Raw genomic sequence first — 27955 nt, 5'->3', positions numbered from 1 at the left:
TCAATGTTTAACCACTCTGTTAAAGTTCTAAGTGATTATACTTCAAACATTTCCTAGTTTGAGAAAAACATTAAAATCATCAGTAATTCAACAATTAAGCAAAGAGAATTATAAAAACTCCAGATATTTGTTTAGTAGATTAATGAAAGATATGATAACCACAATCAAGAGTTGATTCATTATTGATCAATAAATTGATTTTATGGAGTCAATATCTCATTGGATAAAAACCTGCATCTTTAAGGTACTCTAAATCCTGTTACTTCCTCTATTTATATATGTATGTATATATATATATAAAATTATTTTATTTTTTCCTTAGAATCTAAATAAAAGTATTCTATGGTATTTATTGACCATATTTATACACTAGGTAATTCAGGTTAATTTGACAGAGAAAGAGGAGAAAGTTGCATGTATAACTACATTCCTTCTCCTTTGGACTTCAGCAAACTTGTCCATAACTAACTCCAAATTTGTTACTTAAACATCTACACAAGGAGTTCAGAGCAGATATTAAAACTATTTGCTTCATTTTCAACACAATCATGGCTGGCTATAAAAGAAGCAGATCACAGGTATTAGATGGAACCTTCTGTTCCATCACACCCAGATGGAATCTTCTGTTCCACACACCCAGATGTCTGCATTTTGAGCTACTGCAATTCCCACAGACTGCCATGCACGGGTCTTACCAAATTTAGAAAATATTTTCATTTTTTTTAAAACTCAGACAAGTATTTTCCAGTTATGGATCTTAGCACAGTTTTACATAGAACCAAATCTTCCATGAAAACCAAAGATATGCATCCTAAATATTTTAAAAGTTTTACTACTCCAGACATGGAGTTTATGGTTAAAAATCTGAATTTCTAGGTACTTGCTTCTGAATTTTGCTGGTCATTGCTCTTTTTGTGACTACTATGACATGAAATTTTTCCTATACAAAGGTCATGTTGCCAGTTTGACAGCAACTTTAATTCTATAACTTCTGAGGCTTTAAATATGAAGCTTGATTTAAAGAAAAACTGTCTAAAATTATGTGATGCTAATGAGCTTTACAATATAGTTAACTTGCCAAAACAGCATTTCTGTACCTAAAATTCAGCTGTTTTACACCATGAGGATCATAATTGGCCAGACACACCTGTATGAGATACGAATTCAGCTACTCAGTACCATCCCCCCCAGCCTTACAGTAGCTGTCACTGACTTGTGTCATACCACAAGATTTCACAAATTAGTGTCCATTTTATGATGGAACAATCTAAAACAGTGTAATTGGAGTTTATTGATGTTTTCTTTAATATTATGGTCTCCTAGCATCTCTTTTTGAACAAAACTAATCAAATTCACCAAAAGCAACCCAAAGCACATGAAAAAAAAACAAACACAAAGCAGCAGAGGAAAAGACATGAAGAACTGTACATAACACCATACTAGTGACTGTAGCTTAGTTAAAAATTGTTTAAAAAATCGATTACATTAAACCAATCTAATTTTCTTTCCAAAAAGAAGCTGCAGTAGTGGATGGTGAAAGAAAAAGCAGCAAGGTGTTTCTTCACTTTTGAGAAAGACCTCTGAGGCTGCCACAGTCTCTTATGACATTCCTATAAGCAAACCAGAGGAATAGAGATGAGATTGGGCTACAATAATGTGGGAGTAGCCAAGCTGGAAATCCATATTCCAAGAGCAGTTATCAATAGTTCACTGTCAGACTGGGAGGACATGGTAATGGAGTCTGCCCTGCTCTTAACACCAGTCAATAATCTCACTAACAGCCTGGTGCAGAAGGTGCAGAAGTAAAATTCCAGATGACACTAAGAAGGCAACACAGCTGTTTGGAGGACAGCAAGAGGATTTCAGATGATCTTGAAATCTGTATATATTGTACTAACAACAAAAAAACCCCACAAAATCCAAAAACAATCAGCAAACTACTACAGTGGAAAAAGGAAACATAAATGAAAAGAGCAACATGGGTTACAACTATGCTGTCGTAAACACAATGAGAAATAAATGTGTTGCAACAGGTTAGCTGCCAAACCAGAAGGAACAACTGCTTCCGAACAAGTACAAGCAAATACTGCCAGGCTATCCAGGTTTGCTTTTTCTGTGGTATTAACAAAACTAACCAGGATTGCTTGTGCCAATAATGTAAATTAAGAAGTAATTGAGTTAATGGTTATGCTTATATAGTACTTTAAAAGTACCAAGTGATACTCTCACAGAATTGAAATTCATTCAGTATTCTTTAGTGCAGAAGATTTAACCTAAAAACACATGGTTAATCATTTAAAGGCACCAGTCCTGAGCTGATTACAGAGTGGTAGTGAGACACCAGCAGACTTCCAAAGGATTTTTAATTTGCATTGCTCAAATAAATGGATAGGGAAAACTAGGAAATTGAATTTTATGCAACATATCACCTCTTGAAATCAAAATTTGCAAAGTTCAAGCAAAGGTTATTCTACAGAGGAGCATTGGTTTCATGCTTTGATCATCAATCCAAGGCTTTCTCAGGATATTGACACAGACTGGTTGTGACCACACATCTGCTTCAGCTTTCTCTGCTGAAGTGATACCAGCCAGCAAGAGTTCTTTCCAAAGCCAGCTCATGTTAGTCCTCCCTGTAACATACAGTGCTTCCAGCTAAGGTTAACAATAATCTTAGGACAGCAGCATCAGTAACTGCATTCACTCTTTCCACACGGGAAGCAAGGAGAAGTCATTTCTTGTAATCAGCTCACTGGTCCTAAATGTCACACTTTTTTCAGCTGGAAGAGGAACCAACCCTTCTTTTTCCTTTGTGTCCCCTACTTGCTAATAACTACAGGAGCACCATTATGTGCTCTGCTTTGTTCGGGCTATTCCATGCATGAGTCAACTAAACACATTCAAGCAACAGGTGCTAAAATATTGCACTTCTGCATGTAGAAAGTTTCTAGAGGCATGTGGGACACTTTAGTCACGTATTCGCACACACTTGCAGGGTAGAGCACCAAGTATCAGGAAACCTGGTTTTCACAGCTGTAATGAAATACGGGGAATACAGGTTATTTCCAGTGAAGAGGGAAACATTCAAACATCTTCCTTTCTAATTCTTTGAACACGTCCCTATGGAAATCTCATCTCATCCCCCTTCCTGGTTGCTCATCCAGTCTCACAAACAGATTCCTCTAGTCAACCTTAATACTCACTTGGATGCTTCACAGCAGCATCATGTAATTCGTAGCAATTTACAGTCTCAGGAAGCTGTAAGCAACTCCAAGAGATCATCCATAACAGAAGGGATGCCTTTAAAGGCAGTACCAGCTTGCACATATGCCATTTCCAAAAGTTACCTAAGCATTTCTGAAAACCCCTTCCTACACTAACTGCCAGGGAAACATTCATCAGATTCATCAGTTTTGTTTTTCTGTTGGGAAGGTTACTTTGATTCCAACCAAAATCTCCCTGAGATTTAAGACCATTAATTCCTATCCTGTCCAGCATGGGCAGCAGAGATTGTTTTCCTTTTTTTTCCTTACAGCAGTCTCCATGTAACAGAAAGACACAAGGTCCTCCTCAATCTGCTCTGCTTTAGAAGAAAAATAAGCACAGCTACTCAATCTTTCACTGCATTTTATTTTCAAGACCTTGCACTGTGATCATTGTTCCAGTGTGGATTCTCTCCACCCAGCCCAAAACTATGGGTGTAATATTCTAGCTAAGACCTTATCAAAGCTGGGAAAAAGTGAAGATTTTTGTCACACATTTTGAAAGTTCCATTATGTCCTGTTGATGTATCTTCCACGAAATGTTATTCACCTTTTGTTATACCATAATACTGTTAACTCACATGCACTGTAGTGTACTACAGGAGATGTACTAGAACCTAAATGTTGGGGTTTTTTTCACAGTAGATTGTTCCTTGTGTTATAACTGTATGAGAACCTGCATGCAAATTACAATTATCACTCTTCCCTAATAAACTTCACCTAACACTTCTCTAAAATCATTTTTCCCTTCTGCAAGAAGCACTACCAATTTCACTACACTTTCAGTACCTTTCAATCTAATATCAATGGAAATTGAGGCCTAACCTGTTATTATCAAGAAGAATTCGACTCAGTACATCTTTCAATTTTAATAATGAACTGCTGGTAGCTATTCTCCAAATACAGTGGATTCTTTTAGACAGAGTAATCCCAGCTCACTCATAAGACAATGTAAAAAACTAAGATCATCGTCTGCTTCTTCTCTGCTCATAAGGTCTGTTACCTTTTCTCATCAGAAACTGTGATTGCTTTGACATAATCTCTTCTTGATAAACGTGTTTCATTTGCTTGTCTCCAAGCTATCTTCCTGGCACTTAAACATAGTCTGATTATTTGCCTAAGTATTTTTCTGTGAATTGCAGTTACACTCACCTCATCATTTCTTGGCTCCCTTTTTTTTCTGTATTAAATACTTGATTTGTCCACTACTGATATCTTTCTCCTCCTCCATTTTTAAAAAATCCCCTAAAAATGCACTCTGAAATACCATCTGGCAGTCTTGTAGGTTACAAGGAAATTAAGCCCATAATGACTAATTAATTTGAAAAAAATCTAATGTATTTGTATTTTCTAAACCCTTCTTTCCCAATTTCATATAGACATTACATCTTTTTCTAAGTGGCATTAATTCCACTTGCCACTGATTGCCATTGATTCTATTGGTGGGGATTCACAGATGCAAGAAAGACATCCCTTTTTCAGCACTGCCAGTTGACAATTCTTGCATTCCATTAATTTGCAGATCAACCATTTCCTAAATTGTCTGCTCACCATGAATATGAGTGAATGATCGTGTCACTTAGGTCTCCTGCTGGTCTCATGACCTCCTTGAGCTTGCCCCTGATTTTCTTCACACTGTACTTTTCCATCCTTCCTTCCATTACAAAAACCCAATACTGATATTAATCTATCTTCTTGGATTTGATTTTTCCCACCACTGCCAGCATCCTTGTCTCCTGTGTTTTCCTCCCCAGTTCAAAATATTTCAGTCTCAGGGCTAAAAATGTTTACTACAGTTTTACAAAAGAATTCATTGAAATATTCTGACAGAAGTAAAACCACCTGTCATCTGCCTTGCATCTTTTCCCAAATGGTGGGATAGCTCCCAGTCTTCTTCCTTCCATCCTACACTCCCAGCTACAATAAAGGCAGATGCAGTATAAAACATGTTACTACCTTTCAGGAAGTGTTTTACCTTGATGTCAGAAGTGTCACGCTGACTGTTGCGCCACGCTCTTGAAATAGACGAAAAAGTCCTATCTGCATGATCAAACTTCCCACCTTGTAGATTTAGGAAGAGTGTTGTGAAGGGCTCCTAAGCACATATAAAAAGATTCATTAAAAACAACAAAGCATCTCTTCAGAAATTTCAGGGTAAAACAAGGAATTTTATATTCTTTTGGGGTCTGGTTGTGAATGATGCTATTCTTCTGGCAGACACATGATTAATAGCAAAGGGTTAATTCTATTATTTAAGAATGAGAAGTACAAACTGATGCTTGTTTGTTCAATAAATACTTTTTAATCTTACTCCATGCATACATACCCAGATAAAGAAAAGCAAATAAAATCAAAAGAAAATACTCAAAGGCTGAAGTAGAAACTACAGTCAATTGTGACACAAATTGCTCTCAACAGCATGAAAAAGCTCAGATATCTTAGATATTTATTAAGCTAGTAAATAACAAAAATAATGTGTTTTACTTTGTTTAAGGTGGTCTGTTAATCTAAATAGTAGCATTCAATACTGAGAGCTTTAGGACTGTTATTGTTTCATATATAATTTATGATTTAGAAAAATGTTTGGAAGATTTAAAAGCCTCCTCTTAGTTAAAGAACACTTAAGCACATATTAGTGGGTAATTGCCTGAAATTAGCTAAGCACTATAAATTACTTCAAGGATTTATGCATGCTTGTACATTCTAACAAGCTTTAATTAATGATGTGCTGCTAATGCTTTCCCAAAGAAATTACTTCCTAGGAGATAAATTGACTTTCAATTTTATTGAAAAATATATTGTTTAACCAATACATTATCAATATGTAGCGGCTCAAAGTAAATTCCATATCAACTGTAGCAGATTTTTTAAAATTAATTATTTACACCACAGAACTTCATGATCATCAGAAACCAATTCACACTCATTAGGAGGGGAAAATTAAATACATTAATTAAGAACCACAAATGCTTGGTACTTGGTCCAGTCAGAAAATACGCAAGGAAGGAAAGTTAACCATGTTTAAAGAAGTATGTACACTTAAAAGCAACTTTTAAGGAGTAAAAGCTTTACTGATTTGAAAAGGCTGTACCATAAAAATGAAAACTTTCTGCTTGAACTTTGGAGCACATTTCTCCTACACTACTGATTACAATTACTAGAAAATTTCAGTACTCTTATATACCATTCAGTTTTAGTTTAGATATTTGTTGCTTTCATTATCACTTAACGGAAAAGCATTTTTAAAATATATACTTACAATCCTTAACAACCACGTGAGTGCAAAACTTGCTGTTGAATAATGGGTGCCGTAGTGAAATTTTGGGACCTGATCGTCTTCCCACGACTCATATCTCTCAGCAAAGAACGCTGCTCTCTTTGGGTTCAAAGCTCCAATGGGCTGCAAGATTGGTAAAAATAAACTCCTTAAGCAAATAAAATTAACATGAATACTATCACATCATACTGCCCTTGCTCTTTTTGGTAACCAGAATTACTGGCATGCACGGAGAAGACGGGGCTTGGTGCTTTGCAAAAGCAGATGTTGGTTTCTGTAAGCACCCGAGGAGATCCGTGTACTTGGAACCAGGATTCCATGCACAAACACATGGCTGCTCGGAAAAATCTCTTCAGCATTAATACAGGCTTCATTTACTGCTGATTCAAGTCACTGACTCCATCCAATTCACAGTGGAATGTCTGGGACAAAGTGTTGTTTAACTTGGGTGCCTGTGGATATGTGTGCATGTTGAATACACTATTAAGCAAATAGCAACATCGAGAAGCATTGTTTTTGGATATTTTTTTGGAGAAAAAAGTAGCGATTGATGGGGTGGTAGAATATTAACAGTGGACTTGGAATTTTGATAATATTATTCTTGCTCCTATGCTTTCTATTTACCACCTCAAGCCAAGTTTTACTTAATTCATAGAATTTTCACCTTTGAAATAGACAAATGAAAGACCAGAATTTCTATACTATATAAAAACATTGATATAAAAGAAACAACATATGTATGACTAAAAATGTCTATCACACTTTCACCAATGCTATCATTCTTTGTTCAGGGCTTACCTAGACTATAAACACCCAGGGACTTATTTAAAAGTAGGAAACATAATATTTTGTTATCTAGAGCTGTGTATTTCCTCAGCAGACTTTTACATAAATGATTTGAAAGAAGATGAGTATCGGTCACACAAATCACTGAGAAACCCAAAAGTGAATTTAGTAGGAGTAATTCCTGCTGTAAGAGTTCTAAAATATCTTTGGATATATATGCAAAATACATATGCAGTAAAATTTTGTATACAGATTGAGCACACTTTTAGTATGTTATTAATGTAAATTATGTTCATCTGTACAGACAATGGGTGCATTCAAATACAAGCAAAGAATAAACATGAAACAATATCTCCTTTCTCCAAGAATAAATATACTTAAGAACCCACTACAAGGTGAGGAAAAACTAAAGGTCCTTGAACAAAAGTATCAGTAACCTAATCTTGAATTCAAGCAGAGTTCAAGTGAAAAACTACATCTGCTATTGAGATGATGATTATTCAAATAACTGTTTCTTTGCAGCTCATGTGAAATTTGGCATACAAGCTTCAAAGTATTTTCTCTGCTAGAACAGATCAGATCTTTGACTGACCTAAAATCTAATCTTACGTTTTTTACTTAGAGCAGCTTTCACATTGCAGTAGGATAAAGAAAAAACATCTTAGGTTAATTACTATTTTTGCAGTTCACTAATTTGAAATATAACCCTTTAAAAGGAGTTGTTCCTGTATAAAAGGATTTTTATCTGATTTAGCAAATTTATTCCAGGGAAGTATGAAACTGACTCCAAGAAGTCTCTTTGTTAGAAGAACCATTTTGGAATCTCCATCTGTACTGATTTTCCCTAAAGGCTCAGATATGCTCCTGGGAGAAAAAGAAGAAAGAAGGTCATTGGTAGACAAATTATATAAATTAAAAATAGGAACAGTGTTGTGCTGTATGGTTCTGTTACATTTTATGTATTCTCTTTATCTGCCTCTATTATTACTCTCCAAATGAGTATAGCCCAAATCAATAGTTATAGAATTACATTCCTTGAATATAAAGCTAAACCCAATTAGAATTGATTTCATTCTCTTTTCAAAAAATAAAAATAAAAAAAAGGTATCATGCAGAGATCTATATAGCCAGAATCCACAGTATTGATTTTAGCTGTTATTGTTACAGTTGGTTTCTGAAGCCTGAAACAGGACAACTATCAAGACATGTCACATTTATTTGCAAGTGAATAAAAAAAGTCCCCAAATGAAAAAAGCTTAGGGGGGAAAAAAAAAAAAAAAAGAACTGTGGAGCTGTGCACTGACAATGATACACTATCAGCTTACTCAGAGAAGTTACAGTGGGAATACACACATTGAATTATACATTACACGAATGCACTGATTTATTGTGGTAATAACATCCACCTCATTAAAAGATTCTGCTTTGCTGCAGTTGGAGGGCTACATATTGTTTACTGCTATAAATTAATGGCAGTGCACAGAAGACTGTAGAGCCCTTCTAACAATAGATCTGTAATGACAGTGCTGTATATCACAGCTTCCCCAGCAGCTTCATAATAAAATGGAGACAATGTATTGGGCTAATACATTCTACCAGGCAGGCCCATATTTTTCTGACAACTGCTTCTAAGGATGAGGTGATTCTACTGTGTCACACTGCACTGGGCACAGTTAACTACAGAATAAAGCAAAAAAAAAAAAAAATTAATTGAAATTTCTCAGTTATTTCATATCGCAGAATTAACAGGGAATCATAATTACATACTGTATTCCCTCCCCTGTGGGTAAGTGCCAAGGGAAAAAGAGGAACTCCAAACTAAGCTGTGCTAGATGTAGCTGTGAGACCACAAATTTACACTACTCAACACAGCTTCCCTATAGCTGCAGACCTCTAAGGAAGACTGAGCTGAAAAGCTTTCATCTCCTGAAATTCCAGAATGTATTTTATTTGCAGCACCTCTTTTCCCAGAGGAAAATTAGGTATTAGTTCACCAATAAAAAAATGTTTATTTAGATGGAGAGGGAAAAATGAAAAAGTAGAGAGAGAAAAATTCCAATGAGCAAAAAACAATGGATGAGATTCCAGGAGTAAAAATGAAGAAAGAAATCACTCATGGCTGCTAAGTTTTCAAATCATATTGAAAAATCAATGATGTGTGTGGTTTTCAAGTCATTGTTCCTTCAAAAAGAGAATCCAAACTGGGGCAAGAATTGGGGTAAGGCAGTTTCTGTTTTCACTTTTTCCAAGGCACGATCACCTGTTTTTTGGCCCAAAGTGGTTGTTGTAACAACACGTGCTACAATTATGAAAGTTACAAACCATTCTTAAAACAAAACAACTCATTTGATATTATTTTTTCAAGTACTCTCAAATATAGGAATACCTCAAAATAAACAACTTCACATTTTTACCAAGAACTAAATATAGTAAATCTCAGTCTTTGGACCAAGCTTGCTTGCTTCCTTTGAAACACAACAAAGAAAAATGGTTTGCTGAAAAATAAGTGAGAAAACACACTGACTCTTATCATCTACTGCTGTCAAATATGTCCAGACACTACAGTGTACAGTTTTATTTGTTAGTTCTTACTCTGTGCCAGACATTGGAACAGTAACCCATCTTGCCTCTGTTTCCAGAAGAGGCCCTGTTGCATCCAACAGAAGAAAGCAGAATGTTCACTGCTCCTCTTTAGAGGGCAGAATCTCTCCTGGACTCAAATACTTGAATGACTCACATTCAAGTATGTAAGTATTTTGAAAAAATTGCTAATGGTCTTAAATAAACAGACTGGGGTCTTACAAAGAAAGAATTACAATATGATTATCTATAGTTCGACATTTAAGAAGAGGCACTTTTTATTCAAGAGGGAAAAAAAGAAAAGTTGATTTTCCTGGTGATTTCTTACACTGTTTTCTTATCCACATACAACCAGGTATTTGTATTTCTGTGAATACCATTATCTGTATTACGGAATCATGTTTGGTAGCATCCTTGCCAAGTATGATGTTTGTTTCCCATACATCTTATTTTCAAGATAATTATCTGGTTTTCATTACTGATACTTTTCATATTGGGCCTAAAGGACATGGGGGACCCTTAGGTCATCTCATCTAGCCTTGAGCTTGTGTGACAAGAGGTTAAATGCCTTTGCATTACATGATTTTGAGCCCAGCTATTTAAACTTGATTCCAGCACGAGCTGTATCTGGCCAACTTGCTTTCCAGAAAGACATCTGACTCCTGAGTACATGGACAATCTGCTACTTTTCTTGGAAGCTTTTTCTTCTGATAATTCTTACCCTCATTCTAAAAAATATATCTATTTCAGTTTGGTTATGAATTTACTGGTGTGTTATCAAAGAGATCTTATTAAGCTTCTCTCTGACACATCACAGAGTCTCTACTTACCCAGTATATTCTGAATATAAAGATACTTACAGACTATAATTAGACTTCCTAATAAACATAAGAAATTGAGCTCTTCAGGTCTTCCATTTTGAGGCATTTCTTCCACCCCTAAGATTTCTCTGCTGCTTGCCCACCTATCAATGTATTCTGACATTCGGAGAACTGACAGATGTTCAGTGTTCCAGTGTTAGTTTTCTCACCTCCATAAACATGCCAATTGCTGGAATCCCTGCTGCACTCAAACCTTGTTTAGTTACTTTATGTATCACCAACACATAATTAACTCCCTGAACTAGCCAATACTTGTGTTATTGGCAGTGGGACGTCCTGATCACTGAGTAAAACTTCTTTTTCCCAAACAGAGATACAGAGACAAGATGCAAGGATTTAACTAGACCCAAACTTTATTCACTTAGGTCAACTGGGAAATATCTGGGAATAAACTAATCTAGTGCAGATCATTACTCTCTCACCTGTCATTTTTGGGTTTGAGAAGAGTCAAAAAATGCTATTCCCCTCTCTCAACCTATTGTCACTCACTGCTGGGCCTCACCATTCTTCCTTCACACAACTGGCTACAGTTTTCTTAAAAATTAGGTCCCATCTTCTTTAGAGGGCATCTTACCTTTAATGCATATCTAACTCAAATTTGTTAAGGAACTGTATCCCAAAGAAAACAACAAACACAATTATCTGCTGAACTGTTTGAACTGCCCTCACTGATCACCCAAAGTGCCCTTGAGCTGTAAGATTTAAAAAATGAAAACAATTTATCAAGGAGAAAAACAGTCCTTACCAATTCATTCACAAAAAAACCACCGGTTTCACAGCAGATGCCCCCCAAAACCTACATCAGCTAGGCTAGGAGGGGGAACTATGAATTTGGATGCCAAAATTTATCTGAAGCCAAGGGGAGAGACCTTGACAGAACCTTTTTATTCTTCCCCAGGAAGCATTTCAGTGATACACAGTAATTCTGAACTGATATGCTATTTTTTATTATTAATTTTAAATTGTATTTTAGCCACTTAACACAAACAGCTACTTGAATTTCATGTGCTTTCTTAGTGAAATAAGGAATCCCATGGTTGAACACCTTTGAATTGAAACTGCAATAATTAAGAATATTAGTGAGTGTAGTCTACCTGTTTTGATATAAACACATGATCACATGCTGCTCTAAAAATTTTTTTAAATACTTCAATTTCTAGTCTCAAGAAACTGAGAATTCAATAAAGGGCTGGAGTATGGGCAGAAAATAGTCTTGTGCATGCAAATTAAAAGTATTTGTACATATGGTTTATATTTCAGATGTTTTTAAGAGCACGCATATTCCTTTGAGACAGCAGGAACAGTGAGGAAAAACTGATCTAAAGATGGTCTAGTAACTAGAATGTCTGAACATGTCAATATAAATAATACCTAATGGTGCAAAAGACAGAAGATTCCCAAAGTTCACATTTAAAAGATATGGGTCATAAGCTAATGTTAAGCAGAAAAAATGAATAATAAAACCCTATTATGCAATATTAGTGATGTTTTAGCAATACATCAATGACAGGATTTGCCTCAGGTCACCTAAAATCTTGGAGAAATTTGAATTTAGAAGAAAAATCTCCATGCCTTTGTATTTCTAACTATAGTATCAAATGCTACTCCAAGCACCTGTAGCAGATTGCAAAACAATGCACTGCTGAACTGCAAACTAATTTAGCACACACTAATGAAGCACAGTAAGGTTTAATAAATTGTTCAGCACAACTGAATGTGTCACACACTGCATACCTGAGGTATTATACCCTAATACTGCTGGGAAGCCAAACTGAAGACAGTTGTTATGTGTTGTACATTTCCAAGAGGTCAGGGAGAAAGGAAGCTGCAGGTCCCTGGGAATCATGAGGGAAATCCAGCTGCTTGCAGGCAGTGAGGAGGGTATGGCCTTACTTAGAAAATAACCCTGCCAGCCAGAAGCAAACATTTGCATGTACTCTCCATGACTTAACCTGCCAAGTGAAAGAAAACCCTGCACTGTTATTCACTTGCTAAAAAAACAAACAAAAAATCCTTTTATGGATTTTGAGAAACAGGATTAAGTGAGAAGCCACACACATTTGAGTCATAGCAGGAGATGAAAACATTCTCTGTCTGCCTTCCTTTCACAGACCATGTTCCTCTGCCAACACATCACACCACAGAAAACAGCAGCCATTGTACCTAACAGCAGATCCACTTCAGACAATCAGAACTAAAAACGTAACCCTTTTTGTTTGTACTAGGAGCACAGGACCTCAAGCCAAAAGCTGATACAAATTTGCATTTTATGCAGGTTTCTGTCAAGGCACACAAAATATATGTTATTCTGTATCATATGTAAGCCTGAGAAAAAGAGCAGCAGAAGGCTAGAAAGGGAATGTATAAGTAGGTTTTTATTGTAATCTGTACTGTTTCATAAAACTATTCCAATCAGATTATATCAATCCTGAATATAAGTAGTCAGCTAAGAGCCCATCAATGTATCTTGTTTCACACATGCATTGCTTTGCTCCTAACATGAATTCATCCATCATCTTATTCCCTATTTCATAAGGTTAGTCAGCCATCACCTTCAATACCATCAACAGATGAGCACTGTCAGAAAGTTTTATCAGCTCCCTTTTGACGCTCTTTTTTGGATTAGCATCCATGCTGAACAGTATAAAGTACCAAACAGACTTCTGGAATGTCAGTGACCAGCCCACTTTGGAAATTAACCTTGTGTTTCTGATTCTGATGCAGCTTCAAGTGACTGGCTGGATATGATATGTAAATTATTTTAATTAATCTTGTTAAACTTTTCACCTCAAGCTTTTAGGATCATATCATCTTTGCTTAGTAATCTTTTTTTTATTGATTTCCCTCATTTGATCTACATTTTTATATGTTGATGTTTGAGTTTTAGAAAGATCATCTGATGTGTACATCAAAGTAAGTCCACAGCCTGAGAACCACCATAAACTGCTCCTTAAACAAAGATTTTTATTTTTCCTTTATCTCATTTTCTGACCACTATTTTTAAACCTGGATTGTTGTTTGACCCCAAGAGGCCTCCTGCTACTAGGAGTTTGACCAACTCAGTTTTAGACAGCTCCAGTTAGGTGAGGAAAATTCCATATTCATTTCCCATATCAGTGCAATCTTCAACTTAACTACCATCATGCTTGTTCAGAAATGTGAGTTACACAGATGTGTGCTGTAGCAATCCATAATCTGCTGAGTACAAATGTATGACTATAAAAAGGAAGAGACACTGTATCAAGAGAATAACATTCACTTTATATTAGGAAGACAGAAAACACACATTTAATATGCCTATGGCCCAAGACATGTGTGTGAAATTACTTTACTTTGATTTCTAGCAAATTTTATGACCAGACACGTGCCCTACGGTTTCTTGTGATCGTTTGTGATCATTTAAAAAACTGATCTATCAGCTCATTTCCAATTAGAAGATGACATATGTTCAGGGCACCTAAAACTGAAACAAGAGCAAGATGGACAATAACAGCAGATACAAACTTAGAACATCATTTTGAACATCCACAGTTAATTTTGAGCTATGGTTTTTCGTATCTTTGAGAATTTCTACATTCCAAACAATACACTTCCTTGAGGCAAAGCAAAATTAAGATGATTAGGCTTATTACCAAAATTATTCTTTTTGATCCTGTAAACTTGGCTTTTGCCCTAATACCTCAATAAATTAAAAAAAACCCTAAAATTTCTAAAAAAGATTGCTTGAAGATAGCCAAGTGATCCTAGAAACTGATATATGCATCTGATGTACAAATAGTATGCCTCTTGTGACTTCAAAAAATAAGCCTCTAGTGGGAAGAGAAGAGAAGAGAACATGAAAGAGAAAGTAAGAATGGCAATGAGATGCATTCTATCATCCTTGTCATGTTCTTTGGAGATGCTGTGACACAGAGAACAACCAGCTAAAGACAAGAAAAAAATCCAAAGGTGATGCTATAAAAGGATGGTTATGACACTGTCATAGAGCAACATAAATTACCAGAACTTTTTTTTTTAAAAGTAGGATTTTAAAAAGAGTAGGATTTCAGACAGTATGTTTTGATAAATCATCTCAGAGATACATTTTGGTCAAGCTTCAGCCTCACCTGGTCTCCACAGGAGTTGTGGAGAAACAAACCACTATGGAAATCACATGTTTGTTACAAAATATATGGAAATCATGTTTATTATAAAAAAGGTCCTGAGATAGATGCTGCATGAAGCTCAAATCAACATATCAACTCAAAAATCTTTGTCCTTAAAGCGAAAGAAGAAATTGATAGTAAAATCCCAACAGCTGAGCCTCTCTAAGGACCATGTCTAAGTCGGCCTTAACAATCCAACAGCTACTTAACTTAAACAAATCGGTCTTCCTCGGAGCTGTGTCCCTGCCTTTTTCCCCGAAATAGTCTCGGGATATCCCTGTCCGTGGTGCTGAACCCCAGGCGCCGAAGCTGACAGGGACGAGGCTCTCTTTTGGAGAATCCCTGACCGTGGTACTGCAGACAAGGGCTGGGGACAGAGGGACGGAGGGACAGAGAGACAGAGAGACAGAGAGACAGAGAGACAGAGGGCTGTGGCACACCAGCCACAGACCCATGGGGCCCTTTGCAGCTTTATCTCCCAATTTTGGCAAGTGTGCTTCCGGAAATGATACAACACATTGGCTCAGCTGTCAGAAAGGATAATTGACCCATTTTATTGCTCATCCATGACAGCATCTGTCTGAGTGTCACCAGCATTTGAGAGCCTCACAAAATCACTTTTCCCCATTTAGAACTGGGAAAAAATGACGTTATTAAGTCAAAACTTCCATGGGAATATAACAGACTACTCAACACTTTAGTTTGTACCGTTTCTAATTACAAAACAGATTATTCAATCTAAACAAAGAAAGCCCATAACAGTCCTAAAGTTCTAGCACTGTCAAGAGATGTGAACTTGATGATCTTGCACAGCTTCCTTCAAAGAGGGTCTTTACAATTCTCTTCCCACCTTCCCTTTTCAGCTCTGTGTGTATTAAAGAAACCAGATCAGGCAACAAGGGTCTTTGTTCTCCCAGGTAGACTTTGCTCTTTTATGGTTTCCTAAATGGAACCATCACAAGAAAGGTTCTGCTCAAAGTACTTCCTGTTTGTATGCATCCCTTCTCCTAAAAGTTTCTCCCAACGTGGTTATGTCAAATGTTTAGGTCTGTCAACCTACACGTTAGAGAGGATGAAGTGCTCCTCTCCTCCAAGAAGCAACTTCTGTTTCACAAAAAAAAACATGAAAACTTGTTATCTGAAAATGGAGAGCATCTGATAAATACACCTTATACTAAAAATATCAAAATCCATAACAGAATATAAAATGAATAATGGAAAATGTGTCTCCTTATCAGTTATCAGTGATATCCCAGGTATCATTCAGGCTGGCCTTAATGCCTCTAACATTGTTTCTTGAGATATCCAAAATTCTAGAAAATATAATGGACCTTCTCATAAGTACCACGGATTCTGATACAAAGCTTGAAATATTTTATGTCCTGTTTTAAGCAGGCATTCACATGAAGCGCCCTGAAAGGAAGAATATTTGTACCTTCCTTCTGAGGTTACCCTGCCTAGCTTTGGAATACTTTTTAACTAAGTGATATCTTCTGTCACTGATACAGATGACAAATTTCCTACCTGAAATATCAGTGACAAGGTAGCCAGCACAGGTGCTGAGCCCAGCAATGCCAAGCTTCAAAAGTGTTAGTGCCTAAATTCCAGATGTAATTGCCTATCAAAGCAAGTCACTGTCATTGCACCCACTCCTGTTATTTCTCACACTGTTCCTCTCATCCCCCTTTAATGTCCAATTTTTGAACACGCTTTATATGCTTAGAAGGACACTGAGTCCTGGTGAGTTTATCAGTCTTAACTGCACTCCTTTTGTGTCAGAGCATGAGCGGAATAAAATTTAATTTACATTTCCTACGTGAAAGCACAGGTTCACAGAGTATCTGTACAGGTTTAATGTCCCTCTGGCCAAAAAGATTTCTTTTAAAACTTTGCAAAACTCTAATAGGTTCACATCCAACCATTTCTTAGTTTCCATCTCTTTGCCAAGAGGCAAATAACTAAGCAAATTTCATGCCCGTCCCACTCTGCTTCCACACAAGGAAAAATATGAAGCACAAGTTTTTTACGCAGTGAATTTGTGCTCCAGAAAAGGGCACCCTGCAACAGAATTCAGGCTGGCATGCTGAAGAACACCCAACAGTAAAGTTGACATCAGAACAACATAACCACTCTAACTTTTCATAGTAAAAAAAATCTATTACTTCTCTTCTGTCAAAGTGTATTTTATATTAGTGGCTCCCACATACCAATTAAACATCTCACTTCACTGAAGCTGAGAGCTATTTGTTGTTTTTGTACACTTGACTGGAAAAGAAGTCATTACATACATAACAGCCCCTATAAAATTGATGATGATTTAGCAAATATTGCATAGAATAGATAAAAATATGAATAAAAATATTATTACGTACACATGTAGCTATAGTGCAGAGAAAAGAAGATTTAAGAGTAGCATAAATTTCTTCTTCCAGTAGTGTCAGTTTATGATCTCAAAGAAATGTTGTGCCTTACGAAAGGAAAATTATCAACAGCTCCTTGCATATGGCAAGGACAAAAAGTAACCAACTTTTGAGAGTATAAAATCATGCTTCCATATCTCAGTATTTGCCACGTATTTTTACTTCTATTTTCTTTCCTTACCCAAGTTGAGAAACACAATGCAATTTATTGCTTCCACTGAATAAGGAAAAGAATGTGCTTATGAATAACATAAGTAATGCAGAAAAAGCCACATGTTCTGGTGGGAAACTGTGCCTGTTGTATAAATAAAATATATACCGCTATAAATATAATATGTAATACTCTTTCCAAGCCATAGTCACCTCTTCAGGAATAAACACTTGAGTCAAAGCAGGGTAACAGGCTGGCAGTGCACTCCTGGCATTTGTCAGGAGCATTCGTCAGGCTGACAGTAATATTAACCACAATCCATTTCAGTTGCTTTGGTTTATCATTGTGTGACTGATGTTCAAAACAGTGCCCTAAGAAGCTGCTTAAATAAAGTGTTGGTTTAACCTACACTCTGCAGTTCTTTAAATCTGTACTAACTGTGGACTTTAGCTGACACATTAAAAAAACTGTTACTTAGAGTTGACACGTAACTTGCACTTTCTGAAGAATTTTTAAAAAGTAAATTCCTCATTGTCTTAGGCACCAAAAAAACCAAAAATATTGACCTGACTTCCTTTCTGCCCAATCAAAATCAAAGTTTTCCTTTTCCTTGCACAGTGGGAGCACTAAATTGTGATGAGTTTCTGGGCATGCATAAGGAAAGGAAATAAATGACTGTTAAAACCATGTGGACATTGAAGTGAAATATCTTTGAATATTTTAAAAACCTTTAGCACTGCAAAAGCATAGACATGCTACAATACCTAATTAGCGTGTGTTGGAAGCGTTATCCCCAAGATAACAGTGCTACAACGAAAATATCACAATGTGCATGACATCCACAAATTTTCATAGCAGATATTAGCAAGGTCTTCCAGATACTTGTCACAAATTTGTCTTCTGACACAAAGTTTAACATTTAGACTACATGGAGTTGAAACCGCTAGAAATGCCAAAAGAGTACCCAAAACCTGAACTACTTTACTTGAAACAGGTATGGCATAAAGACTATCACTGTATATATATATGCAATAATTATTTGCTGTTCAAAGTTCCCAGTTTTCAAGCAAATGCTTGAGAAGGTTGAATATAGAGATGCAACCTAAGTAATGTCCTCGCTCAACAACAGCAATGGAAAGATTCCCTCAGAACTGAGAGTACACTTTAGTAATCCTCCTCAAAGACTACTTCCATGAACAGAGAAATCCATATAACCAGTCAATGTTCATAAAAAACCACATAGAAATAGAGCAGGTTTGCTATCCAATCTCTCAAATGGATGTAAGTGCAGTACCTAACTTAAAATGAGGAAAAGATGCTCTATTTCAGGGAGGAAGAAAGACCAGGACTACAGTGCTGATTGAATTGACTCGTTACAAATGAAAATACAATTAAAAGGAGACCCCTCAGAAGTACAGCACCTGGAGAATCTTCTTCCTTGTCTTGAATTATTTCAGCAATGACATGTTATATGCAGAAGTGTCATTTAACAAAATTTAATGGAAAATGAGGTCGCAAAAATCATGTCGTGACCCAGGAATTTATCAATGATTAGTACATTTAATTTATGTCCTAACTCAAGCTACACAGAGCTGATGTTACTTGCAAGTTTTCAGTGTTCATTTAAGTGCAATTCACAAGAGTTCTCTAGGCTGGTGATAGATATTTTTAGCTGTAAAATACCTTTAGATACTTTCTGGCCTGGAGATTATTAAAAAACATTTATTAGATACCACAAGAAAAAATTATTTTAAAATAAATAACTGTTTACCTTTTACAGATTTGTTAAAATATAAAATATGTGCAGGTTTACCCATGAATATGGATCTGTGTCAGCCAGACATTCTAATAAACCTTAGAGTTAATGACTTAGTCAAATGAAGTAACACTATTAGGAAATATTAAAACAACAGTACCTCAGAATCTCTGACTTGGACTTAAAAACATTATTCCTTTATGTACATATACACATACAAAAGGTATGGTATAGTCTTCAAATATATATACACATTCAAATATATATACACATATATACTTGTATATTTATTTGCTGACTATACAGTACTTTTATAAGGTTAAAACACTAAATCACCAATAAAACAAATTGCTGGAGATTTTCACAGACTTGTGTTTAGCTTAACCAATTGCAAACTGAAAGCAAAAACTTTTAAAGCTGCCATACTGCCACTGGGGATTTTTTTACTAGCAAATTACCAATTTCTATGAGACTTAAAAAAAACCTAAAAAGCTATAAAAAAACTAAAATACTGTCCTTACCTTTTCTACTAATTAGCTACATTGCTCCACGTGCCAATCATTTCCCATAAAAGCTACCTTTTAGGAAAAGATACTGCTTGCTGATCAGTGCACCCAGTCTTTGTAGAGAAAATGAGAGATGCTTCTACTTTGTAAAATGAAATAGTCCTTTCTGGGAAAGCATTGCAAGAGAATAATCACATTCTATAAACAGGCTGTATATCGAACCTGCCAATGGTGGGGGGACTGCTGAAAAAACCCACAAGGCTGTTCTGCCAGAAAGGAATTGTTTGGAAAAGTTGTTCAAACCTGCCAATGTCAGTCTGACAAAGGACAGTTGCATTACTCCAGCATACCTGAAGGCACACACAGAGGAAGTGATAAAATAATGTTTCTGCTCACTGGGATATGGGTAGTGATTAAAAGTACCCAAAATATAATGGTAGCACAGGGTTTGCTACTAAAAAAAAAACAGTTCTCATCAGAAAAATAAAACCAACCAAACAGAAAAAGGCTAATTTTTAATCTTTAACAGCCTCAGCATTCCTAACTTCATTAAAATTTGAAATGAAATGTAATGTCTATGTTCCAACTAAGAGCACCTTCCAATAACAATTAAGTTGATACAATCAGAAGCAATAAGAATACATTAATAATTCATTTTTACACAATCTGATCCTTATTATCAGTACACACACATAGAAATGAACCACTGTTAATGGTCATGCATTTAACAATAATGTATTAAACACAGCAGAAAATGTTTACAAGACTGCAAGCTACTGTGATAAAAATATAAAGGTATATTTGATGACAAATACCTTTGACAAATCCCTGAAGTTGCTAGGAAGTGTAAGGTCCAACTCCTCTGATTCATAGTTGGTGATAACCCAAGGGAAGATGGGGTACTGATTCAAATCATTGTAAGTTCGACCTGACAAGCAACAAAAAAACCCACTGTGAATAAAGAGTGATATTTAACTGAAATAGCAATCTCTAAAGATACAACAATATAACTTTATGAGCTGTTCAAAAGAACTGCTGTTTATTTCAGATCTTTTATCATTTCAGTATTCTACTTTGCTTTATTGAAAGGATAATGGAAAAGTTGACAATTTGCTAGTATTTAATCTAAAACATTTCAGCCCATTTCACTTTAATTGTAAACTCTTTTGCATACAGTAAGATTGACAGTTCAATTCACTCATTTCCTATGCATTTCTCCTTTCCTTGTTTATGCCATCTTGTCTTCTTTTTCTTTAAGGTGAAACATTTCAAAAAATGGAGGGTCACCAATTTTTGTTGATACTAAAAAATTAAAGCATTCTTTTTACATACTGTATTAAATACTTTATGTGAAAGAAGAATGAAGCAGCTCAGGAATTTAGACTAAAGAATTTTTCAATTAATAACTGTTTCATCTAGAGAATTCACTTTGAGGAGAATTTATCCTTGCCCATTGTCCATCTATGGATATGCCAACATATCCATATTCCATATACCAGGACAGAAAATTCGGTCTGGATACAGGCTCCTGTGTACACCTTCATGCATCTAAGATGGAAATAATGTACTTCTTCCAGTAAAAGCAAAATATTCAATTAGAATAAACACGTATCATACACACATATACACCACAGAGCCTGGTTTCTAAGTTTAAAATGCACCATTTTTACATGGATCTTGTCTCTTTTTATTATATTGTTGCAGAGGCTCATTCATTCATATCATCTTCAATCAGCATGTTCTTGAGATTTTGTTCAGCCTGGTCTTTAAAGTCTCCAAGGAGAGGTTTTAACCTCTTCCCCAGGAATATTATTTTACAATCCAATCTGTAAGGTTGTCAGAAAACATTTTCTAGATCTCCATCAAAGTTTTTCTCCTTCCAGTTTTCTTACACCACTCAGTATTTTTCCATCTTTGTTTGCCGAATTTTTAAATGGTAGAGTCAGTCTTTTTCCCTAATCAGTTGGCTGTGTTGCACACTATCTCTTATTGAGGATTAACGCTACTTACATGACACTGGGATAACTATCTTTCTTTTAACTCCTTATCATGGGCAACTCAACTTTCCCTCTTTCCATAATGTTATCCTTCTGCTTCTTTTAACCTCAAACACCAAGCAGATAAGAATTCAATTTATTATTTCAATTTTATATTAAAGCTGAAAAGGGTCATTCATTAGAGCCACAGACAACAGTGTCATGATGTGCCTCATTCAGCTTTGGCACTAATGAGGCAAGCAGATCGACCCCTACTTTTAGAAATCTGCCAGCATCCTGGCACCTCTGACTTGATGACTGATTACAGGCACCACCAAAACTGACCATTTGTATAAAACGCAATTAGTGCAAGCACAGGCGTTTGTTGTATCAATCGTGTTAGCAAGAGCCAAGCCTGAAAGGGAATTAACAGACCTTTCACCACTGTCAATATCACAGAAAAGAGCTGAAAATTGAGAAATTTTCTAAGTTGCTCAGAGGACAGAGTAAGTTGGAAAATAAAAGGGTTGTCATGAGACCCAACAACCGGCCTCCATAACAGTAGCATTTATTGGCTCCAGGAATACCCTGCTGCCTAGCTGAGATTTCCCAGCCCTACAGAGAACTTGTTGCATCTGTGATATTTAGAGGGGACAGTACTTATGAAAATTAAAACTTAGAATACTAAAGATAAAGAAGTTCTTATTTCTGAGACTTTCCTAAATAGTAGACAGTCTATATAGTTCCTGTCCTCCCACAACAGTCATGATATTCTGATTTAAAGTGCAGCTCAGTACAGCATTATGAATACCTCTCTAGTCTTACATAAACATAAATACAATTACAAATAAAGATTATTTCGGAGGACTTTTGTGAAGTTTTTCAGGGCAAAATCATACACAGAAAAAATTACTCATTAAAAGGCCAAAATCTAGTTGTGCCCCATAGCTGTTGAGACTGTGCCATGACTAACTCCTTTTCTGTGTAATTACAGTAATTTGATGTACAGTAATTAGCAATACCTGCTATAGTGTTTAGAAACATCAGGTATTCAAAGTTGGAAATCTCTCGGTGCTGCCATCGCTGGGTCATATTGGAAGCTTTGAAGATCTGTCGTGGACTAGCCAAAGAAATGCGTCTGAAAACAAAGAAAATTGGAAAAAAATAATGAGAAAACCTGGTGGGTCTTCCTGTTTTACGTATCTGAATTTTAGTGGCAGTAGTACATATTCTTTCTACTAGGTCTATGCTAGATTTCTCTGGAGATCAAACTGCCACTTGGATACTTGAAGTTCATTTTTAAAGTTTTATAATCTAATAAGAATAAAAGAATTAAAGCATCTGACAGCTGGGAATGTCAAGATTTGAAAAATTTCCAACAGAAACCTTTACAGCTGTGCAAATTCAGCTGCTCCATGACGGCTTGATGTATTACAGAAATATGTTACTGGAGATTTAGAGAGATGGAATATCATTAAATAAGAAAATTACAATACTTTTAGAATTTCACATAAGAATAAAGTCATCTTTTAGGAGAGGTTTTTTTAAATCCCTCAAGAACAAAGAAAACAATGATAAGATGATAGAATTTCATTATGAAGCCCATCCTCTGGAGATTTAAATTCTGGGCAGTGTTGGGGAGTTAGTCATAAATAACTCAAACTTTTAGAATTTGATGCCAGATTTCCTAATGTTTGTGAAAGAAGACGGTAGAGTCATTCCTTGGAGTGATAAATCAAACAGACGAGAGTTTATCATAAAATTCCCAAGACTGTTTTGTTCATAACAAAAACATCTGTAAATACCAAACCCACATCACTTAAGAGAAAAAAAAAAAATCTATATATAGTTTTAGTTAACAAATTTTTACAGGTACTGGTAAACAATTCAAGAAAACTGTCACAGATTTCTTCTTTTAATAACCTCCATTATGTTGCAACCAAACTGATCAGTACAAATGGATGTGAAATACTGAGCAATTGTGTCTTCAATGTATCTTTAAAATTTTTCATACATAATTTGTTTCTGTAAATAAAAATCCTGATGTTCTTACAAAGTGCCTATAATTGCAATCCAAGAGATTTTTTTTTTCCTGGACTGGATTAAAAAAAAAAAAAACCACATACAAAACACAACAGAAAACATCCCAAACTGTTTTAATCCCATTCCTATGTACAGAAGTCTATTGAAAATAAAAATTTAAAGTAACAATCAAGATACTCCCTAAGGGTTTCCTGCTCCATGTTCTGTAAACTATGTGGGCAGGTTTGATGAAAGATAAAGAACTCTTAGAATTGACAGATAAAATTAATTCAAATTCTAAAATACCTGGTCTGGGGTAGTCCAAAGATGGTACCAATACCAACCCGAGGTAGACAGTTAACCACTTTCTTCACTGTTGCTTGGTCAGGGAAGTTGAACATGACTCCCACTGTGAATACAAGAGTTGAAATACAGCATGATTTTACACATTTTAGGCTTTCTTGACCAATACAATGCAACCGTAAGTTCAGGTGTTCAACAGATTAGCCAAGTTTCTTTCAGGTTGCTGTAGATATATTTTTTTTTAATTTCCAGAACTCCTTTTGTATATCACTAACAGGAATTTCAACAGAAGTTGTCACTCCAACAAATCTTACAAGGTCTACATTTGTTTTCCTTTATGAATAGAAATTAAACCTATATGCACAGATTGACTATCAAGAACTAATCTTAAAAAGTATGTATTTACTGGTTCACACATTTACTAATTTACTTTCTAGATATTTTCTAACATAGTCTTCAAAATGCTACCTTCATATTTTGTCTGAAATATGTGAAATTACGTAACAGCAACCTAAAAATTGAGCTAACAATCTAATTATGGTATCACCAGTGGCCACTGATGACTTCAGAGAGTACAAGTGTTTATGCATATGATTAATATTTTGTTGGACAATATCATTACCAAAACAACGTTTTGCATTTTAAATAAAGCATGAAGGCATAGTCACTGGTCTAATCCAGTAGTGAAATTCTTTCGTTCTGTTGTTCTTGGTGTGTCCAGCTAACAACTATCAACCCTCCAAGGAGACACAAAAAATCCTGCATGCATAACAGATCAGAGGTAGGAATGCCTTAAGCAGGAGTCCCCAAAGAATGCCAAATAAACGTGGATATAAATGAAAGTGAGGCATTGATAATGCACAGTTTTCATGCTTGATCATAATTTCTCATTGAAACAAAAAATTGTAAGTAGAAACCAAACTGCAAAAACGTACTGACTTAAATAATGAGACAATTAATCCAAGCCCTTTTTCTACCTACACAAATCCATGACTAAACACCAAAAATGCACATGTCCCCACATCCACACTCGTCATTTCTTTAGGCTCACCGTACCTCTATTTGCCATGAATATCTCCAGTGCTGTATTTTGCAAAAGGTAACGTCGGGAAAAAATAGATCGAATCTCTGAGAAGAGCCATTTTCCATGGAGCCCTTCTGTATATGCCAGAATCTAGGAGAAACAGACAGAGAGGATGTTTTAAGTATCTTGGCTGGATACGTAATACCTTGCAAAAGAGAAACTCCTTGACCCACAAACATGGATTCTACCAATTATGTGCAAAACCTGCAGTAAAATTAAAATATGCTCGAACTTCAAATCATGCTATGAATCTCTAATGCATTTTTTGCACTCCCGAATTCAACTACTCATGTCAAATGTTTTAAAAATTTGCTTGCATTTTTTCCCTTTAAAGACAACTGTCTTATTTTCCTTAACAGTTTCAGAGTTTCAAAAACATTTTTAAATGTTTAGCACTTCAGCAAAGCATAAAACCATATTCTGAAATGTATTTCTAGTAGCATTTAGATGTATCTGCACTCCCTTCAGCCTTGTAATAACAGGCCTGTAACAAATAAGCAAGGAAAAAATGTCTTTAAAGAAAAAAAATGTTCCTTAGGTTTATCATTAAGGCAGCATTCATTAATTCTGGAACTAGAAAGGTTGGCTGTATAAGAGGTTAAGTATCATTTTGTCAGCAAAGGTTAAACACAAACCTGCAAATGAACTCAGCATAATCTCTCTATGGAGTAAGCGGTTGTCAAAATAACTTGTTACAATTCCTGTCATCCCATCTGACAGACACAGATGCTTAGTCTGCCTTCACAATTCAAACTAATCCCATTTTCAGTCCTCAGCCACTTTGTTTCTTTGTTGCTTCACTTTTTCCTTTTCGTTTCAAAGCTTAATTACGTAACTGTTAAGGGACAGAGAAACTGGACACTTCTCTGCCTCAGATTAACAAACCACAGGAGAAGGAAAATCTGAGATTTGTCAATTTTTGCAAACACAAAAGCACTTAATAGAAACCCATCACATAAAAGGAGGCTCAGATGCATTCCTTGTTAACATCACTCTTACCACAACTTCACTTGAGCAATATATTGTGTATAAAAAAGAAAAAGTGAAATTCAAGCCCTTAACGTAACAAAGACTGTTAATGAAACCAATCATTTACAGGTTTTTAACAAAGGAGGATTTTGCCTCACATGTAGCATATATTGAGAAATAAAACTGCATTTTTGTAGCACAGAGGGCAGATGCACCATTATAAAAGCACTACACAGTAAAGCATAAAATACTGTACCAGTTTTGTGAATTAAAAGCAAACAAGACTGGCAAACCAAAAACTGATAGCACAGATGAGAGCGTACAAAGCAAATCATCTCCCACACCTTCTTTCTTTTTACTTAATCCCTCATCTTCACCTCAATTCAAGTGCCACAGTCAACTTAGCTCCCAGCACACACACACACACACACACACACACACACACACACATAGAAAGAGAAGGAAAAAACTACATAATTATTCCAGTACAAAATTCCAGAAATGTAATGGAAGGACCAGAGATTATCAGTGGTTGATAAACATTTCTGGAACTGAGGAACCAACAGACTTGGGCCACGCTGACACTTCCCATAGCACATCCATAACCCATCCACACTACCTAGCAGATTTGTATAATTCCGTGGTGCTATTCAGAACCACTGTGCGTGGCTTTTGGCACATGCAGATAAATATCCTCTAAGAACACAACATCAAAAGAGGTAACAAAGGAGACAAAGTTGCAGTGCTCGTGCACAGAAATCTCTTAGTACTTTTCGCTGGTATTCATCCATCTTATGATCTTGAAATTGGAGCTTATAATTGCAATGACTGATTTTTTGAGACAGACAGCACTGTGGTGACCTCCACTTTTCTGTAACAATTAAAACACAACAGCCTGTTTGTCACTATCGGTCTGTGCATGGCAAATTCAAACACTTACTATGTGGACTCTGTGAGTAAAATCAGCATGCTAAATCATTATTACTTTTACCCTGTGAAGTGAGCATTTTCTGCGAGAGTGGGAACCCTGCACAAGGCCCAGAGCTTGCTGCCTGCAACCTCCTCAAAACTGGAAGGAAAAGCACCAACTTGAAAAGAGCAGAGGTGGTTTGCATTGCGCACCTTGCAGAGCCGCGATGAAGTTACCGAATTCAGTGTGAGAGGATTTACAGCAGGAACTGGAACTGCGCTGCAGAAACACCACCAGCCACCACTGTAACCATTCCCTGAACCACTCATTAACAGAGCTCATCTGCAGACAGAAGCAGCTGAGGCCGGGCCGGGCAAGGCCTTCATTCCGGGCTGGAGCAGGGTCTGCCTGCTCCGCAGCCTCACTTCAAAGTCTCTGGAGTTCAATTAAAACTGGATTAGGTGGAAGCAGACCTTCTTTGGGACACTGCGCTCTCTGAAACTCCAGGCACACTGACAGCACCCTAGACAGAGGTCTAGCCCGCCAGTGAACCAGTTGCCATGGAAACTGCAGCATTGCCCCCGCTCCCGCTCATCACTCCACCTAGAGCAGATGAAAGGTCCAGAAGACAAACACATTTCTTTCATGTGCACTGATAAGTATTCCTTATGAAAACCCAGCACAACCTTTTATTCCCTAGCAAATATTAATAGAAACTCCTAGTTGCAGAAACGGACTGGTTCTTCAAAATAAATTCAGCATTTTTATCCTGGCAAACTATTTGGTTTTTTAAAGTCACTGTTATCACTTCTGACATCAGAATTACAACTTTCAAAAACTATTTTTGCATTTGCCTTTTTTCACCCATAAGCCACACTACACAGACATTCAAATCAGATTTTAAGAGCAACTATCTTCTTCATACTACT

At 36.1% G+C, this 27955-nt stretch overlaps 1 protein-coding gene across 4 annotated transcripts in view; it reads right to left on the bottom strand.

The window, feature by feature from the left end:
• LRBA (LPS responsive beige-like anchor protein) overlaps window positions 1-27955 on the bottom strand; it is a 374344-nt gene that overhangs the window by 96841 nt on the left and 249548 nt on the right. For all 4 annotated transcript variants that reach the window (XM_039551359.1, XM_039551361.1, XM_039551360.1 and 1 more), the window contains 6 exons: window positions 25120-25237; window positions 24067-24169; window positions 22761-22876; window positions 20578-20690; window positions 6520-6660; window positions 5236-5355 (listed from right to left, as the gene is read on the bottom strand). In XM_039551359.1, coding sequence (XP_039407293.1) covers window positions 5236-5355; window positions 6520-6660; window positions 20578-20690; window positions 22761-22876; window positions 24067-24169; window positions 25120-25237 — 711 coding nt within the window. The remainder of the gene's footprint in view (window positions 1-5235; window positions 5356-6519; window positions 6661-20577; window positions 20691-22760; window positions 22877-24066; window positions 24170-25119; window positions 25238-27955) is intronic.

This window comes from Corvus cornix, chromosome 4, assembly GCF_000738735.6.
Source record: "Corvus cornix cornix isolate S_Up_H32 chromosome 4, ASM73873v5, whole genome shotgun sequence".
NCBI lineage: Eukaryota > Metazoa > Chordata > Aves > Passeriformes > Corvidae > Corvus > Corvus cornix.
This window is presented reverse-complemented; position numbering and strand designations above follow the sequence as displayed.